Raw genomic sequence first — 19,564 nt, 5'->3', positions numbered from 1 at the left:
CATGAGCCAGAGAAAATGGATCATCGTGAACCACGAGCGCTCTGTCAAGAGTTAATGACGACGAGGAGATGTCAAAAAGATTATAAGGTAGAGTTCTCAATGGGATAGGGTTTCTCAAGTCAATATTATACTGTAACCCAAAGTTACGAATTATTAGAAACAAAGTTGGATTATTTCTAGACAAGATGGGATATATTTATACAATTTCTGCGTTGCTTTTTTCGTAAGCTGTAATATTTTTATGTAAATAATTTTCATAAGCCCAATATGAAAATTATATTAATATTTTTTCGACCCTTTGCTTCCAAGTTGATTATGTGGGTACCCTACAAAAGCTTTGTTCGACTATGGAAATAACTTACTCTATGAATAATTCTGCCAAAGCGATCTATCAACTATTATGTACATACGTACCTACCTACAGCGTGCGGAGCAAAGCTTCCATCTCCAACTTCATGTTTTTAAATGACATTGCGTGAGTTCAGCGACCGAAAAAAACAGAAGAATAACTAATGCTCAAAACTGGCCCCTGACGAAAACATAGCCTCGGCAGGATTGGCTTATGAAGTGTGCCCCGCATGCAATAATAATTCGCTAGTCACAATGCTGACAGATTAACTGCCGGTCAATCACAGCTGGTCCCGTGCTGCACGACTTACAGTAGAACCAATCATGTATTTTGCGCTTCAATTCATGGTGCGTGCGTCAGGCTGCATGAGATAAGAAACTGTCCTCACGCCACTGAGACATTTCATTAAAATATGCAGTTGATTGACACGTGTGATGGAATTTGAACTTAATCGTTGTTATTGGCTGAAATTCAATACTCTTGCACAGATCGGGTATTTTAGTCAATAGTTAAATAGTTTTATCTACGGAAATCGACCCACAGTATTGGCAAAGGAATCACAAAAAGCTGTAACCTCGTAAAGTTATTGTGTACAGTCTCGTCATCTGAAAATCGTAACTAATCAATCATAGCTATCTTCACCGTGATGATTTTTAACTAAACATGATAAGGCAAGGTCGCTTATATAACCTGACAATCAAAAAGGCTGATAAATTACATTTAAGATGACAACGATAATATATCGCGACCTTGTTTGGAGACGGCTACGACAATTTAAAGGCTTGATCACAATAGGGTAAGCAAAGATATTTATTTTAGATTAGCTCTGACGCCAACAATCTATTTTACTGATTTCACGTAGTATGTCAATTGGTTTGAGGTCCAGAATATACCTCGTTCTTAGTATAACCACGCGTCTAAATATATCGGCCTTTGCTGATTCGCGCTAATGACAAATAAGTGAGATTGCATATCAAACATCCTCGTATACTTATCACTTTTTACGGATTTGTATGGCCAATTGAGTGTACACCTCAAGCTGCGCTTACACAACACTGTACAGTGTTTCTACTGCAGGCTTTTAATTTTATATCATACAGAATAAGTCGTGGTGCATACATCTACACAAAAGAGTTTTAGTTTTTTTGTTTGTACCCAATAGGCTTCGAAACGGGTATTTTAACCATCTTAATATATATAAATCTCCTGTCACAATGTTTGTCCGCGATGTACTCCTAAACTACTTAACCGATTTTAAATTAAATTGGCACACCGTGAGCAGTCTGGTCCAACTTAAGAGAGGATAGCTTAGATCTTTAATTATAGTTGCAATTTTATTCTATTGCAAATTATTTGTCTATAATTAATTGACAGTCACATGACAGTCATACTACTATACTCATTTAAGGCTTAGCGATACTGAATACTTTAAAAACAAAATCAAACGCAACGAAGTCGCGGGCCACAGCTAGTTTTACTATATATTAGAGATAATAGAAGTCGCAATGATGTAATGTCAATTTTGTAACAGCTAGCAAAATAAGATACTAGAAAAATAAAGCTAAACACATTTCCAATACTCAACGAAATTGTAAAGTAAATCGAATGTACCTAAAGAAGGTAGTTATGAGGTTTGCAATATATAACCTTACTATAGAAAACTGCTACCAATCGTGGTTAATACATAGTTCTCTATAGACGTTTAATACTTGCAGAACACTGTCAAACACATGCGGCATATTGATTGTCACGTGAACCTCGCCTCGGGCTGGCGCTGTATCCCAGCGCGACGACGCGACGACACTAATGTGTACGGACCCTAAGGTGTCTATTTACACGGGCTTACGGTGTTAGACGATATGCTATGTGGGACATCATTTGATTTACTATATAAACATATGACGCATAACGTTTCTATGAAACCCGCTTTTGTTATACAGGTCACATTTTAATTGGAATCAGGTTTTAGCTTGAAATATTTTATGGGCAGGTAATCTAATTCCTTCAAACTTTGACGATACATAACCTCTTTCTTATATTCGTCGGACCGAGCAGATGGTTGCCTAAAGTTTTCTTTTTTTTTTTTTTTTTTTTTTTTTTTCTAAGACAATACACACATCTCCACCTAGCCCCAAAGTAAGCGTAGCTTGTGTTATGGGTACTAAGATGACTGATGAATATTTTTAGGAATTTAAATTATATATAAATAAATACTTAGAAAATACATATAAACACCCAGACACTGAAAAACACTTATGCTCATCACACAAACATTTTCCAGTTGTGGGAATCGAACCCACGGCCTTGGACTCAGAAAGCAGGGTCGCTGCCCACTGCGCCAGTCAGCCGTCAAAGTGTTACGTTTCCACTGAACATTTATTATTTGAATACCTTTGACATATTGTGATTTCGCACACCTACTGATATGCCTGCTTTCATCGGTTCTGCCCTCGAGAATTTTAATGTTACGTAAGTTCGTAAAGTTTAAATAAATAAACTTGTGATAACTATAACTTGATATCTGTCAGATAATTTATTAAATTGATAAGCATTTCAACGAATGTGCTAATAATTCTTATTCAATTAATGATGGACACAATTATCTCCTCGGGGTAAGGATAAAAAATTATCTTCTCCCACAGCTTTATGATCTCTCAAAGCACTAGCGCACAAGTGGAAATACTATCCAAATGATATACGTGTGATAGTAAACGGGGGTAAACTTCTCCTACTCCATGTTCCCGTTATTTAGAAAGAGGACCCGTTAATTTTATCCTTGATTTATACCTTGTCGGGAGATATAATTTGGGGATATTGCTTTTATCTCTTGCCTGTGCTAGCTGCAGTTAAAGCAGTATCATTTTAATTGACGATTTTTATACCTTAAAGTCCTTACCTATGATTACCATTCTGAAACAAGTCAATCATCAGGAATATTCTTTCGTTATGCATCGTGTAGGAGTATTGTAGGAGTATCAAGTGTGTCAACAGATAAGCAGTTTGAATCGAACTTCAAGCACGAGTATGTCCGCTTATGCCTCGATATGGTTTATTCATGACCACGTTTCGTACCGCGTGGGCGCGTGAAGGTATTCTCTTATTCATACCTCATCTACTAGTTAACACGGTATATTGAGTACGTTATGCTTCCTATACACAAAGATTAGCGATCCAGAACCTGTAGAATTATATGTAATTGCATCATAAAAATTACGCCTTTTTCCCAATATTCAAACAATGTGCATACTTTCTATGTCAAGTGAAACTATTTAACAATGGTTGAGTCGAGTAGAGTATAAATGTACTTGACCAACAAGTGAATTCACTTTCTATTATCACAAGTACTTATGTATCAAGCAATCTCGAACATCCGATGGACCAGTTACTCTGGCATCTTGCAATAATGTGAATCGATTTGAGACTTACATGGAAATGTTTGAGCAACAACTTTAAAGATGTTTTATGGGCTTATATACGAGGTACGAATGTATGTAACTTTAATCTTCACAGTTCTTTTAATTCTACATAATAAATGTATCCTAACATTGCAGCTGATTAATTATTTTACAAGGTTTACCGATTTTTATGATTTAAAAAATGGGTCAGTTACTATAGAAAATCATAATTTAAGTGCTGATATAAAATAATTAAGGATTTTTTTTGACTAAACGTTAGCCCACCTGGAAGTAACTGATGATCTAAGATGGTAACGGGCTAACCTGTTAGGGGTATTATAGTAAAATTAAACCCAAACCCATATTTAGTTTCTACGCGGCATCGTATCGAAACGCTAGGTCGCTCGGCGGCACGGCTTTGTCGCAAGGGTGGTAACTTACAACGGTCGATGCCGCCCTCCAGACCAGACCAGAGAAAATTCTTTGATTTATAAGACTTAGCGCTCAATGCACCAGGGAGGTAGTCAAAGATTAGGACAAACTAATAATAATTTAGTATAAAAAATACATAACCATCAAAAACATATTCGATTGGGTCGATATAACACAATGAGCTAAAGCTAAGCTATTTTATTATATGCGCTTGACCCTGTTCCGCTTTCTTATTATGTACCTATCTATGTATGCCTCTGTGTGACTGATTATGTCTGTTTATTTATATAAATGACAAAATCTGGTTTATTTACCATGTTGTCAATTAGTAAACAAATATGGGAGTCCACAGTGAAACCTGTTCTGATTTAAAACTCGATGCTAAAGATTGCATATCTCAAACGCAGATAACTGTCTCCAATACCGAAAACCATGTCACTGAGTTATAATTAGGTAACTAAAGGCTGTCCGCGTTTTGTGTTTTAAGTGCATATTTACGAATAAATGGTTGCCAGAAAATAAATCATGATGTTAAATGGAATATTTGACGAAACAGGCAAATAAAACAGCCCTTAAAGTAAACAAAGCACGGGGAATTCCAAACAAACGGTATTGTTTGTGAGCAGTGAACGCTTCTTGATCGATATTGTATGGCTCTGCATAGGGGATGCACGTTGTTATGGCCGATTCAATGTTATTCAGGAATTTAATTTCCTGGGAAATATATTTCAAATCTTTAAGCTGTAAGTTCTTCTGCAACCTAGAGGCCGAGGACAATCTAAATGTCGGTGTAATTATAGAGTAGAGAGGGACATAATGCTTTACGAGTTCGGAGTTACAAGGAACTGCTTCTCCGATGGAGAAATTGGCTTAACCAAGCCAAGGCTCCCCGGGCTGTAGAGTTTGGTGATGATTAAGTCACGGATTGTGAATAGGCTAGTAAACTTGATATTGCAATACCCAATGCAGACACTCGTACTCGCCACTGGGGTTAAGTGGGTATTACGGAAGTGGAGTCCCACATTCCCATAACCCACCTGTCCGGGAAGATGCGCAAATGCATTTCCCAATGGCTTAAAAAAATTCAATGGACCCTATGTATTAATATTAATGGTGTCTGTAACCACCGTTCTGGGCACTAATCTAAATCTCAGTCCTAGACATAAACACTAATAAAAACCGATACAAATATAATTCCTATCAGGATTTATTGGTTTGCTTTGGCGGTGGAGGAATACATCATGAGTAAACCTGCATGCCTGAGAATTCTCTTTAATGTTTCCAAAGGCATTTGTAGTCAACCGATCCGCACTTGGCCAGCGTACGGCCTAAATCCTTCCCAACCGAGACCTGGACCAAGAAGTGGGCGGGTCATCAAAAACCTATAACAGTCCACTGCTGGACTGTTATAGGTTTTTGCCTCTCCCAAAGGGAGGGTGTTCCCATAACCAGCTGGGTAAACGGGTTGATGATCGCAGTACATGGTAGTTGTGCCAAAGAGCACGCTGCTGCCCGTTCTCCGTTATATGCCCTTAGACGCCTCGTACGACACCAGTAGGAGGTGACAACTGTATTCTGACCTGTCGTCACCACACTGCTTAGTGGATGGGTAATGAGTTGATGATGATGATGAACTAAGGATGCGGAAATTATCTGTTGGTCAATAATTGCAGTGGAGGATTCAGCTATGGCTACTTCCCACCCTATCGACTAAAGGTATCGCCAAATGCTTTAGCTTTCTGGTACCTAGCACAATAACACACACTCTATTCCGTGATTCTGATATGATGTTCGCGATTTTATGCTCAGTACAAACAGTCAGGATTTTATTTCCTACATTAACCGCTTTATTAACTATGACACTATGATAAAGACAACTAATAACAGGCTAAGAACTTGAGACGTCTTCCTTGGGACTAGTATTTAATGGAGTAACTTGACTTGTTCACTAATTGCTGCTAACTCTGGAACTTACTTACTGTATGCGTTAGGGGATAATTAAGCCAAGTGTATGCAGCCCTGGTACATTTAATGGAATAGATAATGGGTACCATTATTAAAGCCCAAACAGTATAAACTCTGATAGACCGGGACACCGTCTACAGTGTTTCTGTACAACTCGAAGCTATTGTAAACGCTATATACAAATATTATATGATATTACTTTTTCTATCATTTATTATTTTTCTTTTTTTTTTTAATTATTAACAATGCTTAAGAATAAATTAAAAAACACTATTAAAAATTTATAAAAAAAAAACTTCCTCCCTCCGCTTGCGGGGCTTTTGAATGCCCAAGCAACCGGTGGTCAGGGCTCCAGAGTGAGAAACCTCCTCACAATACGCGCCGTTTCAAGGACTACTGCCTTCTGTATCCGACCCTTGATCCAACAACCAAGCGAAAGCTTCTTGAGATGTTGGTCGAAGCTTTTCGCGAGAAGACCATTGACTGAAACGACTATCGGAACAACAACGGTCGACTCAACATGATATTTATTATTACAAGTAGGATTTTAAATATTTTTACTAAATCTTAGGTATTTAGTATGTGGTTGTTGGATGTGTGAACATACATATGTAATCAGATAAAAAGTCTTTTAATTTTAGCAAGTGAGCGACTGTTTTGATATTTTTTCGATTTTTCTGCTCACATTTAAAGTAAGTTTAATCATAAATATTCATGAACATTTAGTTTTCAAGTTTCAAGATGTCTGGTCAACAAAATAGATGTATTTTGGCCTCACTTAGTATTTCAATAAGCCATATTCAGCCATTACGATACCTTTAATAAATACTTTCCGCGTTAATTTAATTAATTATTGTAAAAAATTAAAAGGTTCATTTACCTATTGCCTATATAGACCTTAAAAATCCGTTTTTCAAGTATTGGTCTTGCGTGCACCGGTGCGAGAATAATAATTTTAGGTTTTAAGATAATTCTTTTTTTTTTCTTACATCTGCATTAGCTTTATTTATTATTATTGTTTTTATTGTACTATAAAACAAACCTTTTATATGGGACTATTGCCTGAAAATAAAGAATTATTATTATTATATTCTACCTATTTACCTATTTGGATATCTCAATATATAAATAGGTAAATAGGTATATAGGCAATCGGTAAATGAATATCACCATCATCATAATTATCGGGCCACTACAGGGCACGGGACTCCTCCCAGATTGAGAAAAGTTTAAAGCGTAGTCCATGACGCGCTGGCCAAGTGCGGATTGGCAGACTCCGAACGCCTTTGATAACATTATGAAGATCTCTGGGGCAAGCAGGTTTCCTCACGATGGTTTCCATTAGTGTTAAAGTAAGAGGAATTTTAATTGCTTACGCATATAAAAACGAAAAGTTAAAGTTACGTACCGGGAATCGAACCAAAGCCCTTACCACTTCACCTCTATCTATCACCGCTTCAATTAATACGTATGATTTTTTTAAATCTGTCATAAAAACGGAATGGACCCATTCAAAGTTATTCACTAAGAACCAACAATTTACCCCTTTATTGCTTGTAGAGTCGTTTGAATATTGCAAAAGCATTTCGTTGGCTACAAATCATCATAGATTGTGCGTTTTCTATCTGACCTTTTGCATTGACCAATTGGAAAATGGATGCAACAAGCACCGCACCTTATTATTTTATATGGTAGAGTCACTACAAAAATACAGACTTGACGTTTCAAAAGTGCTTGTTAGGCCTACTTGAAATAGATGAATTTTGAATTTTTTGAATATATCCTACTAATATTATAAACGTGAAAGTGTTGATGTTTGTTACTCATCCACGCAAAAACGGATAAACGGATTTGGATGAAATTTGGCATACATGTAGCTTTTGACATGCCATGACACCTTGTATCCCGATTCCTTAAGCAGTTCCCGAGAGAAAGTGAGAATTGTTTACGAGATAAGCCGCGTGCAGACTGCTTTGAAAAAGTTCCCGCGGAATTAAAAAACCTTAATCTATGCGAACGAAGTCGCGGGTATCAACTAGTTAAGATATAAGAGCTAAGTTGCTTAGTCGATAATAATCGTAGTTGGGTCTAATTCGACATCGAAAAGTAACTCGTACGTATAAACGTATAAACGTATTATAAACGTATTATTGATTGTCACGTGATATCGTAACGGTTTACATTATTTTTAGGATCGTCTACTGGTTTTTTTTTCTCGTTGCCCGCATGATGGTAACGTGGACGCTAAGGTTCTTAGCCATATAAACAGAGAATATCTTCGCAGGGTGCTTCTCTTTGTCCATCGACCTATGGCGTAGGTGTTAAATTCAAATTCAAAATTCATTTATTTCAAGTAGGCCTAATATAAGCACTTTTGAAAAGTCAAGTCTGTCTGTTTGTAGTGACTTTACCACCGGTTCGGAAGGCAGATTATACCGAGAAGAAGCCGGCAAGAAACTCAACAGTTGCTCTTTTCCAACATCAACAATTTACATTTTACATTTTAACATTCATTTTTCTATCTTGTGAGAGATGAAATTGTATAGTAACGTCGCTGTAATAAAGGTGTTTTAACATATTCTTTAAACTTATGCAGGTCCAAACTCACCTTTGGAATCATATTATAAAAGCGTATACTCAAAAACCTCATGTGCCTTCAGACCGGAACACAACAATGCTACTTGGCGGCAGAAATAAGCATGGCTTTCCCGGACGAGCTCCACTACTATTAAAATATATAAATGTTATTTAAAAATCTAAAATGTCGTTATGTCGGATAAATTGAAATATACTAACTAGCCCCAGGCGACATTCGAGCATTGTACTAGGACCTAATAAATTTCTCACGCTTAAAAAAATGCATGCATAATCTACTAGGTAGCATAAATGTCTTCGGCTCAATAGACTTGTCATCGAAAATATACGATTAGAAAACAATAGTTGTGAAACCGAACAGACAAGGCAGTAGCAAGGTCGGTAACATAACAACTAAACTCATAGCTTGCATTCTTCCTGCCTTCACCGGTCTACCTTGAATATGGCTTCAAAAGCCCTCGATGCAATTCTAGGATTGCCGAAACATTAGAACGTTGCTTTATTTCTATTGACCATCCTGCCGTACTAACGAGAAAAGCTACTTTAATCATTTTGCTAAAAATGATTTACAGACTTCTGCATCTCCAAGACTACTAGCTTCCATTTTTTGGTTTGGTGGGAGGCTTCGGCTGTGGCTAGTTACCACCCTACCGACAAAGACTTGCGCAAGGAGCCACCCGCTTAGCACTTTAGCGTTCCGGTACGTTGTCGCGAAGAAACCGATTATGGATATGGGTTTAATAAAACTGCTGTCCCTAACAGTTGAGCCCATTACTAACTAGTAGAAAAAAAAACATTAATGAGGTTTTCCCGGCTTAAGAAGTGTACTTGCTAACCCCCTTAATAAATAAAGTGCGTTGGGGTAGCTGTGTTTTGCCACGCTCTGTCATTTGAAGTGTCAAAACACTACGTTATTATTGTGACGTTTCGCCACGTATTTTAAAAAAAGAGGCTAAAAGTATATTTTAGCTGTATGAGAAACTTGATTGACAGTTTTGCAAACATCTGCGTATTTGAACATCTTCACATACCTTGACATTTGTGATTTAAATAAAAGCAACAGTTAATATTATTTTATTTCATTTCACAATAACAAACAATGCATGCAATTCTTTTACTAAATTACTATGATGATACTTTTACTAAAACTGCATACATAAATGAAATACTGAATTGAAATATACTATGTTCATAATGAACCTACTGACAAATGACATGAACTAACTCAAATAATGATTATAACAAAAGGAACTGTTTGTTTGTTTTCGTTCTTGGTTTCACGCAGCAAATTTAATGCATCGATATCAACGATCACTTAGAGTAGAAGACCACTTTTATCTTAGTTAAACAAATTCACATGGACGAACTCACGCAGAAATCTACTTGATAGTAAATCATTTAACACGATTTTCATCACAATATTATAACATAAACCCTATAAATAAAATTTTACCATTCATAAAATTTTACTTAAATCTTCTGTAATACCCTAGAGGGGAGTTAATTAATCATTCAACCAGGATTAGGTATCCTGTAGGATGAATGATAAAAATTAAAAATAAACAGGACTCTTAATGCAATATGAATTACTTAGCGAGTAATTTGTATATGTAATGTAATAGTTGTATTAGTATGAATATTTTAATTCATCACAAAATTTCTTATAATTAATAGTACGCGTCTATTTTGTCTTTCTTTATTAAAAAAATAATGAAGTATCCAAAAATCATTATTTTTCGTATTTACGAAGTTCACTTACTCGTAGATTCACGAAAGTTCCTGCAAAGGTTCACCTTACCTTGTGATTGCGCTTTTGTTTTCATTGTTAATTAACAATTCAGAAGGGTTCGGGCACTCGCTGTTATACCTAATTCCATTTCGCTACAGCGCTGGCAAGTTGGAACAACTGTGTACTTATACTCGTAGTTAGGTATTCTCTACGGATTAGGATTTATTATGTTGTGTGTTTGTGTGTTTTTTTCGTTTTTGTAATTTCAAAAAAGTTTTATATGGCTTCTGCTAAGAGTCTAACTACTTGTTTACGTTCTCCGAATTGGGTCAAACGATATTTTTACAGACTTCGTCGCGACTTTGATTCTGCATTCCAAAAAATATTTTTGTTTGTAGCGGCACAACAACAAGTGGTCTTGGTGGTGGCAAGAAATTTAGCAGTTGGTCTCTTTTTATGGCAATAATTTGCGGACAAAACTAACTAACAGACTATAAAGAGGGCATCACATCGCAGGGCATGCAAGCGACACGTCCTGCAATATGGCGGCCTGTGTCCGTTAACCAGAGGTGTAGGTGTTAAACCTCATGAGCCTTTCATTACACCGGCAACCGCGCCCTTTAGACCGGAACGCAGCATTGCAACAATGCTGCTCAGCGGCATAAATAAGCATGACCTTCCCCGCACGAGCGTTGTCTAAAAGCTACTACTGGCTACTGCTCTAGCTCCACTGCTCTAACCCAACATCAACATATGTTACTAAGTATACCTTGTGTGAGATGAAACCGGAATCTATAAAATCATATTTACCGTCGTTTCAGATCCTCCATGAGAAACACTAGATATTGTCCGAAGAACGGCAAATGAATTTGTGTCACTTTACGTTTCATAGCTATCAGTTGTTTTTATTTAGGAATACTCAAAGTGAGCAGATTGTTGTGCATTTCACGGTATTGAATAAAACAAACGAATGGCTGTGCCAAACACTTGTATTCACAAACTACTGACTTTGAAACTGAGTGTCAAGTTGCTTTATTATTCAAAATGTGTTTCTGCTGACGCATAATTAGTATGAATAAAAGCATTTGAATGTTATTTGCATAAAGTATTTCAAAATTTCAACAACTACTTTTGTAGCATCATCGTTTTTTAATGTTTCACTATTGGGAAAAGGCTTCTTGTCCTAAGATAGACAAATGGAATATATGCCCGTTTCCACTAAAATTAGACATCGACCGAATGCCTAATGATCTAGGGCTGAGTTTAGAGGGCTCTAGAAGGGTGAACTGGGTAATAAAGCTTGTTCCATTATATAATATTGCGTGAGATTATTTCATTATATCAGATGTTAAAGTTACTGACGAATAACATCTCTATGCCCATTTGTGTTTCTGTAGTTCGCAATCATCATAACTTCTGCAGTGTTACTCATGTAAATGTAATCCTCAATGTAGTCATCCCATTGTATATACATATGGCATTAATAAAAGAATCATAGTATAATAAATATTCGCAGTTGGTACTTAGTTACAGTTTTCTCTCTATATTATTATTTCTCAATGATGTCACAAAATATCATCCTTAATACTGTGATGTGAGATGTGTGATTAATGATTTCGATAATTATTTTTTCTCGTAGTGTCGAAAAATTGATGTATATTGTACGTTTTACTATAGAATTTCATTTATATGAAATTAATTAGGAATCCTTTGCGAGGGTTTTAATTATAATAACCTAATAGAAAAGCGTGTAGGTATGTAAACGGCTTTTAAACATTAATTATTTTCCGTTAGCGGTTAGGAGCGCAAACTAAAATCAGTGGATAAGTATATGATAAGAAAGCTCACCATATAATAATAATTAAAAACCCGTCAACACGCATCAAAGCAGTGTGGTGTGTCTATATCTAAACCCATATCTTCTATAGCCTATGCTTTGTGTTTTGGGCAGTACGCAGGTGATGATAAAATTACCGGTTACTGAACTTTAGTAGGTTAAATGAAATTAAACCGTTTGGTTTTTCACGGCGAATTTCACACCTCTATCTTAGCTTAAGAACGGTTTCAGATCACGATACAATGCCTTTGTGAACGTGTATTTACTATGAAGTTTAGAGAATGGACATCTCTAGGACGTTCGACTAAAGGTTGGCCTTAAAGGGGTTAATTCGTATACATATCGGGCTTAATTTCTGATTGGGCAAATTATGGAACGTTTGGTATGTTATAATATAATATATAATATTATATGAAGAAGGAACCTGGCTTGGATATCGTTGGAAAGTAATTCTAGATAAAGAAAATAGCATTGTTTGCTGTGAACCGTCTAGTGCCGTCACGGAAAACGGCTACTCTTATACTTTCATGCCACCGCACTTGACTTCTAAGTGTGTGTGTGCGCGCGTTTTTAATAAGAATGCTAATTTTGATTTGTGAAGGGTTAATCTTTTTTTAATCTATCCTGATATTAAAATAGGTGTCTTAGGTCTATTTTTGGCGTTCTAATTTCAGTTTGTGAAATTAGCGCCTTCAAACATACATAAATACGTACACACAAAACACTCCTCAACTGTACTCCTCAATATTATAAGAAGTTTGCCCTTGACTGCAATCTCACCTGCTGCAAGGTGACGATGCAGTCTTAGATGATAACAGACTAACCCTGTTAGAGGTAGGGTAATTAAATTAATCCCATACCCCTAATCGATTCCTACGCGACATCGTAACGGAACGCTAAATCGCTTGGCGGCTTGTCTTTGTCGGTAGGGCGGTTACTAGGCACGTCCGAAGCCTCACACTCAGAAAAATATATTTATGTTAATGTATGAGTAGAGTACCACGACGCAAGTGGTAAGAGTTTTACTGTGCATTAGGCAATTAATACAATGTCATGCGAATGAGTGCGTCTTGCTTATTGTTTTATATAATTGAATGTTTATTGTACTAAATAAACATTCATTAGCTAAAATATTTCCACTGTTAACTATTTTGTAAATGGTTTACTACGCAGGTCGAAAATCGTGTGATGCCATTTAGAATGACTTACCTATCTTACAAAAAATATGGATAGATAATGTCTTTATTGTCATCTGTAATAAGTTTATATTCTATAGAGTGAAAACTTGGGATTCCTATTTGTAGATTATATTTGATACGTCCTCAACAATCACTATCATTAAATTCGTCTAAGTCAAATATTTCTTGATTCAAATAGGCACGTAGATGGCACTTTTGGTGCATTCATTATACTTACATAAAAAATATGTAGGTACATAGTAGTGAGATGATAGCGATAATATATTATACACTCGTAAACTAAAAACTTGAAATTTCCTAGAATGCCGGGACTTGAAACAATTAATCCAACTATATACTGCCGACTATATAGACGGCCGACTGGCGCAGTGGGCAGCGACCCTGCTTTCTGAGTCGAAGGCCGTGGGTTCGATTCCCACAACTGGAAAATGTTTGTGTGATGAGCATAAAGTGTTTTCAGTGTCTGGGTGTTTATATGTATTTTCTAAGTATTTATGTATATATAATTCATAAAAATATTCATCAGTCATCTTAGTACCCATAACACAAGTTACGCTTACTTTGGGGCTAGGTGGCGATGTGTGTATTGTCGTAGTATATAAAAAAAAAAAAAAATACTTTACACTTAATCTCGGATTAATTGTTTACTGCACAGGCCAATTGTATATATATATATGCCAATTTACTTATTTATGCTTACCCTGGTCCAAACTCCACAGGAATTTGGATCAGGTTAAGCACGCCACTGCTGAACATTGGTAATGCTCTTTTTACGTAACGTCATACATAAGTGTACAGCTCTTATATATCTTTGAAATATAAAGTATAAGTGATTGATAACTACGACATACCATATTAATATGATATTTAATACACAACAAATAACAATGCTTATGTGGTTTTAAACACGTCAGTTAAGGATGCTAATATGGATCGCTTATTCTATACACGAGGTGGGTATAATTAAATCCACTCATCAACATTTAAAATAGCAACAATATGTACCTATCTAGATAGACAATTACTATTATTTATAGATCATAAATACGCAATTAGTGATGTAACACCCTAATGCCCTATACCCTAATTTACTAAACTTAGGAGTCGCCTTATTCTTAACTAGTGTTTTAGGTGACCACTAGAGAAAAATATTATGTGAGGTGTTACAACGTTAGGTGAAAATAAATTGGTGAAAGGTAAATGTATGCCTAGGAATCTTCTTGGATTAGGCTTTAGTTTGATAAGTAATGATGATAGCGGGTTAATTTGTTAGGGTGTGCGGCAGCTGAAATAGACCCATATACCTTAAAAAAAAAGAAATCAGAAATCCTTTGTAAGCTTACAGAAAAATCCTATTATAATTAAAAGATTACTTAAACGATAAATAAGCTCGGGTGTGAATTGCTCTAACTCATAGCTTAATATTAATTTACTGTGAGATGGTGATAGCAAAAAAAAAATTACCTTACTAAGTTTGTTGTGGGCTCTTCTTAGACCAGGGCGCGTTTGAAACCCTCGTAGCTTTAGGTTTAAGTTGGCGAACGATCCCCATCCCCTTACAATATTGAAAAAATATTTGTATGAACTCTTTATAAGTAATAGGTCTACATGAATAAAGAAATTTTGGATTTTAATTTGAATTTTTAGATATGAACGTAATCTAGTAGCTCTTCTTTGTCGGTAGGGTGTTAACTAGCCACGACCGAAGCCTCCCACCTGACCAGACTAGGGAAACTTAAAAAATTATGAATACCCAAATTTCTTCTTCCGGGAATGGAACCCGGGAGCTTCGAATAAAACCACAGCACTAAAAACTGCGCCAGTGAGGTCGTCCATTTTTTCCACCGCAGAACAACAGTACGTATACGTAGGCATAAAACATGCAGAGCTGCACATAATAACATCCTTTTACTCAACTGTTGGCTCAATTCACAAGCACTCAGCCTCCATTCCGCATTCCCAGCGAGTGGTTTGCTAATGTCCACTATATAACTATCTTTGTGTGGGTACCTACCTCCTACAGGTTTACGATCGCTTAGCGCAATGCTCTGTACCTACTACTGAATATATTGCGCAATATTCAAACGGTGTCGTAAGTAAACTTTACCGTCATTTTGAATGAATCGAAATCTATGCTTATATTGTAGCTATTATATTATTTAGTATTAATGCGCTAATCTCTGGAACTTCTCAACGGATTTGAAATCGCATTTGATACCCCAATTCTTAAAGATCGTTATTGAAGCTATTAAATTAATATACTACGACTATACACACATCACCATCCTGCCCCAAAGTAAGCGTAGCTTTTGTTATGGGCACTAAGATGACTGGTGAATATTTGTATGAACAATATAGGTACACAAATATGCAGATAAACACCCAGACACTGAAAAACAATGATGTTCATCACACAAACATTTTCCAGTTGTGGGAACCGAACTCACAGCCTTGGACTCAGAAAGTAGATCGCTGCCTACAATGCCAGTCCAGTGTATTGGTCTCTAGGAGTCGAGCAACGTTAACAAAATATTGATTTTAACATGGAATTAAGTGCGAATTCCGATTACTTTGTTTTAATGACTATTTATTTCGTGTAATAAACATTAAATCTGCATTGATATATGCAAGACATAAAAGATTTTAAACTAAGATTTTCGTGGTTAATCAACATTTCTTAAATATAGTTTAACGGGTACATACCACGGTAATATTTTTGGATTTGTCGATACTTTGACCCAGTTGCATGGATCGTGATACCCATGTATGTACCTACCCGTTGCATGTAACTATATTTCAGACAAGGCAAGACAACTTATTGGCTTGTGTGACACATAAAAGTGCTGAAGTGAGTAGAGTTCAGTAGTAGCTTTTTGTGACAGCTGAGCTCGTCCAGAGAAGTACTACTGCAATGCTTATTTCTGCTAAGCAGCCATGCTGCGTTCCGGTCTGAAGGGCGTGGTTGCTGTAATTACAGGCATATTATAAGGCTTAACATCTACACCGGTTGATGGGCGCAGGCGCACTTTGAAGGACGTGTTCTTAGCGTACCCTGCGAAGTGTTGTTCTGTTTATTGGCGATGGTTTTCCACATCAGGTTGGACGGCATCTGCTTCGTCAAATTTAAATTCAATTTCAAATTTTTTATTTTATAGAAAGAATTCACATAAGGTGTCTTATAGTTTCATTGGCACAGATAATGTTTCGCATAGCATGCAATTGTTTAAATAACAATTAAAAAATGGTCCGTCAATTAAAAAAAAGTGAGACTATGATATGCGTTCTTTTAACGTGACACGAGCTATGTACAGAGCAATCTGCAAACTAAACTCGTCACTGCTATAGGTGATGATTTGGTGAACTAGATCGTCGCACTCTCTAATTAATGTCACTTTATGCGATTATTAGGTATATGTTTTCATACTCTGTATTCATAATTTTGGCACGATCTAATAATGTTTTGCATGCAAATGTTATCATAGACTGTGTTCAATTATCACGTTCAATGGCCCGGTGCCAATTATGATTTGCTATTTAATTATTGTGTACCACAAAATAGTTCAGTATTAAACAAGCTACTGCAAAACGCAGGCAAGCTTGATGTACCCAGTACCGATATTTACTAAAGTGTTCGACCTGTCCTAGAATGAAAATAATCTTTTCATTACTTTTTTTAGTGTAGTTTATTTTATTGAGAAAATAATAAAAACACATTACATGAAGAAAATCCTTTTCGGGTTGTTTTTTACCGTTTGTTTTTTTTCTATATTTTCAAAACATTTTAATCCAAAAAGTAATTTATACTATTACATAATAAGACAATTAGAAAAAATTCCGGCGCTTTGCGGTTATACCATGCGGCGATATAAGTCTGTATACGTACCGACTCTAATTGCAATAAAAAAATTAATGATTTCCTGGACTAGACGTAGCCTTTGTTGCTCTCCGTCCTTTCAACTATCCTCATACCAAAAAGCAAGTCGATTGCTTTTGACAACGCTAATAAATTGCGAAGGCGATGCAAAAGTTCGAATGTTCCTGTAAAACACCCATGGGAATTTTATGTTTTTCAAGGACCGGAAGCCAGCACCAAACTAGAAGTAAGCCTATGTTACTCATCATCATAATAACTATCTCCATACCAAAAATAAAGTTGATTGGTTGCTTAAGTAGGGTATGAAGGAAGAACAAACAAACACACTTTCATATTTATAATATTAGTTAGTTCAATAATAAAAAAAGCTACTGCAAAATGCAGTGCAAAGCTATATGTCGATACCTTTCACGCTTTCTGCATTCATAAAAAAAATAATTCAGTTGTGTTATTTTAAAGATGACAACTTTCAGGGTCATCCCCTACAACTACCAAAAAAAATATTAATGAATTTTCAAAAACCATACAAAATTGTAAATTGCTTATTCCCGTAGCAGTGCCATTTTAAATCCATCTGATCCATCATCCATGAACTAACAATACTGTCAATGCAAGCGAAACAATACTGTCAAATTTAATACGCGAGTGCTGTTGAATATTCGATCCGATCAAAATACTGTTTTCGAAGCAGTTTAAGTTTTACTGCAAACATCGTTACGTGTTTCTAAACATGGAACAGTGAAGTGCCTTCACAATGCACTATACAATGTAACAACACCGATATCTGTCTTCGATCTTGCATGTTCCCGATAAACCTGAGTTTGCTAACAGCAATTTGACAGCTACTGTTCGCATGGTTTTTTTTTTTTCCACTACAAGTTAGCTGTTGACTGCAATCTCACCCGTTATTCAATGAAGATGCAGCCTAAAATAGTAGCGTGTTTTAGAACACTAAATCACGTCTTTGTCGGTAGGGTGGTAACTAGTCATGGCTAGTCAAGCCTCCTACTAAACCAGATCAGATTAAATACCGAAATTGTTAATTCCCTAATTGCCCTTGCAAGGAATTGAACCCGGCACCAGGAAGGTCGACAGAAGCTGAAGTGGCTAACTGCTTTGTTGCTCTAGTACTTAATATGTTTTTAGTTTGGATTACTGGGTCCTAGCTTCGATGCCCAGGTAAAGCAATAATTGCTTGCTGCTACGTATTGTGTTTTCTTTATGACTTGAAAATAATGCAAAGTCCACGAGCCCCGTTATTACCACTAAGGTGAATAAGGAATTTGTTACGTATTGTGTTTCTTCAGAAACTCAAAAAGCACGCTAAGCGTCTATATGGGTATATCCACTAAACTGTAAAGGTATTGGTTACAACGTCCAATGATGCAGAAGCCTGGTGGGCTTATGCTCTAATTGCATTTTTCCTATGAGAGAAGAGGCAAGAGGCCAGCAGTGGAACATGATGTTGATGATATCATCATCAACATCATGTTCATCATCAGTGGAACAGATCCAATCATTAAAAATCTTATATAAAAATTAATATTTTGAATGTAGTCTGGAACTGTATAGTCTGTATACCCTTGACGTCACGAGGGCTACGTTACAAGTTATAAAACGAAACATACACATTTTTAATGATATTATCTTTAAGAATCGGTTGAAGTGAAGATTCTAAGAATCCTGTTGAAAAATATCCCTATGATATATAATACTATTACTAGCTTTTGCCCACGTACTTCGTTTGCGTTTATTACAGTCTATTACAAAGCCCGTGGGAACCGTTTGTTTTCCTGAAAAATATGCCCATAATACGCTCCGCCCTTTCAACTCACTCAATGCTAAAAATCGATTTATTTCACAAGTCGATTGGTTATTTAGTTAAGGCGCAAAGGAAGGACAAACCAACAAACACATTTATAATATTATAGTATGGATTGTGTAGCACAGCTCGACTGTCCCCGAATGCCTCGGATGTTGATGACTCTAAATAACAATGTACATTAATACAATGTATTTTCGTGTACAGTGAATCTAATGACAAACCGCTTTATAAAAGAATTACGTCATTTTATACGCATCGTTTAATAATCTAATCTCGTCACATAAACAAACAATGTTGTAGCCTCTTCCTTGGAGATTATCATTCGCTGCATCTCTGCACGGTTGTGCTTCAAGGAATGCTATTG

At 36.2% G+C, this 19,564-nt stretch overlaps 1 protein-coding gene across 3 annotated transcripts in view; it reads right to left on the bottom strand.

Annotated features, from left to right (window-relative positions):
* LOC120624240 (cytochrome b reductase 1-like) overlaps positions 1–19,564 on the bottom strand; it is a 102,656-nt gene that overhangs the window by 29,588 nt on the left and 53,504 nt on the right. The window contains exon 1 of one of the 3 annotated variants that reach the window (XM_039890679.1): positions 11,276–11,450. The exons of the other annotated variants lie outside the window; for them this stretch is intronic. Coding sequence (XP_039746613.1) covers positions 11,276–11,355 — 80 coding nt within the window. The 5' untranslated portion in view covers positions 11,356–11,450. Of the gene's footprint in view, positions 1–11,275; positions 11,451–19,564 lie in introns of those variants that run through there. 3 annotated transcript variants of the gene reach the window in all.

The sequence above is a fragment of the Pararge aegeria genome, chromosome 6 (assembly GCF_905163445.1).
Source record: "Pararge aegeria chromosome 6, ilParAegt1.1, whole genome shotgun sequence".
NCBI classification, from domain to species: domain Eukaryota; kingdom Metazoa; phylum Arthropoda; class Insecta; order Lepidoptera; family Nymphalidae; genus Pararge; species Pararge aegeria.
The sequence above is the reverse complement of the archived record's forward strand: the minus strand, read 5'-3'. Positions and strand labels throughout refer to the sequence as shown.